This window comes from Anopheles bellator, unplaced genomic scaffold (assembly GCF_943735745.2).
Source record: "Anopheles bellator unplaced genomic scaffold, idAnoBellAS_SP24_06.2 scaffold01784_ctg1, whole genome shotgun sequence".
NCBI lineage: Eukaryota > Metazoa > Arthropoda > Insecta > Diptera > Culicidae > Anopheles > Anopheles bellator.
Window position 1 is genome coordinate 960 of NW_026685906.1, and position 1057 is coordinate 2016.

Genomic DNA, 1057 nt, shown 5'->3' on the forward strand with positions numbered 1-1057 from the left:
GTAAATAAATCAATTAATAACGAGCCAACGGGCGTGTGGTGTTTGTTTAAAGGAGCTGAGAAAAATGTGTCCGTTCGCGGGGCAGCGAAATAATGCGAAAACGGGCCCTGCATCAGCATTTTTGAGTTCTTGTGAATTCCAAACAATGTCGTTAAGAAAATGGACCAGTGCAGTTTGTGGGGAGTTTTTGCGACGACAAATCGGTACCCAAAAATCAGAAAAAACTCAAATTGGAAAATCGAAAGAGAAACATCTGTATTTCTAGCAGCGAACGAAAATCTGAACTATACAAAATCAACGACCTGACCCTTAAATAAAATTCGTTCCAAATGCGAGTAGCAAAGTAGCAAACGTAAACGCAGCTGGCATTGGAACTGTCAAAAAGTGTAACTAATCCCTGCACGTATTGTTTACATCACGACCGACGACCGGAAAAGAATTTTTCGTTCGCAAGCTGCTGCTTACAAGGTGTAAGTAACTGACCAGTGGACGGTAAACGGGCGAAACTATTAATTGCACTGCTTCTGGTTCCCGAAAGGACGAGGTGACAATGTGGCCGTCGACGGTGTGGGTCCTTTTACTGGTCGTGTGCGTGCAGTGTGCGACGACGCACAAACACTCGCACACCCATACGGCCACCAAGGAACGAACGGAGGATGGAGCGTACGCCCCGCGGGACGCCCATCATCAGGAGGACGGCGAACACTATTCCGAGTTCGATCACGAAGCGATCCTTGGCAGCGTGAAGGAGGCCGAGGAGTTTGACAATCTTTCACCGGAAGAATCGAAGCGCCGGCTAGCGGTGCTCGTGACCAAGATGGACCAGAATGCCGACGGATACGTTGACCGGCACGAGCTGAAAGCCTGGATTCTGCGTTCGTTCAAGTCACTGGCCGAAGAGGAAGCGTCGGATCGGTTCGACGACGTCGACTTAAACAACAACGATGCGGTAACGTGGGACGAGTACCTGCAGGAAACGTACGGTATGGACAGTGAAGACGAGGAGGGCGTACGGTTGCCCTTCGAGCAGCCACGGGACGACGAAGAGCGGAAGCTT

At 50.1% G+C, this 1057-nt stretch overlaps 1 protein-coding gene across 1 annotated transcript; it reads left to right on the plus strand.

Annotated features, from left to right (window-relative positions):
• Positions 1 to 402: 402 nt before the first annotated feature.
• On the plus strand, positions 403 to 1052 carry LOC131214662 (calumenin-A-like; the record flags this gene model as incomplete). Its single annotated transcript, XM_058208999.1, has 2 exons — positions 403 to 470; positions 539 to 1052. A coding segment is annotated over exon 2 (502 nt), but the record flags the coding sequence as incomplete, so codon positions are not given.
• Between the last annotated feature and the right edge of the window lie 5 nt (positions 1053 to 1057).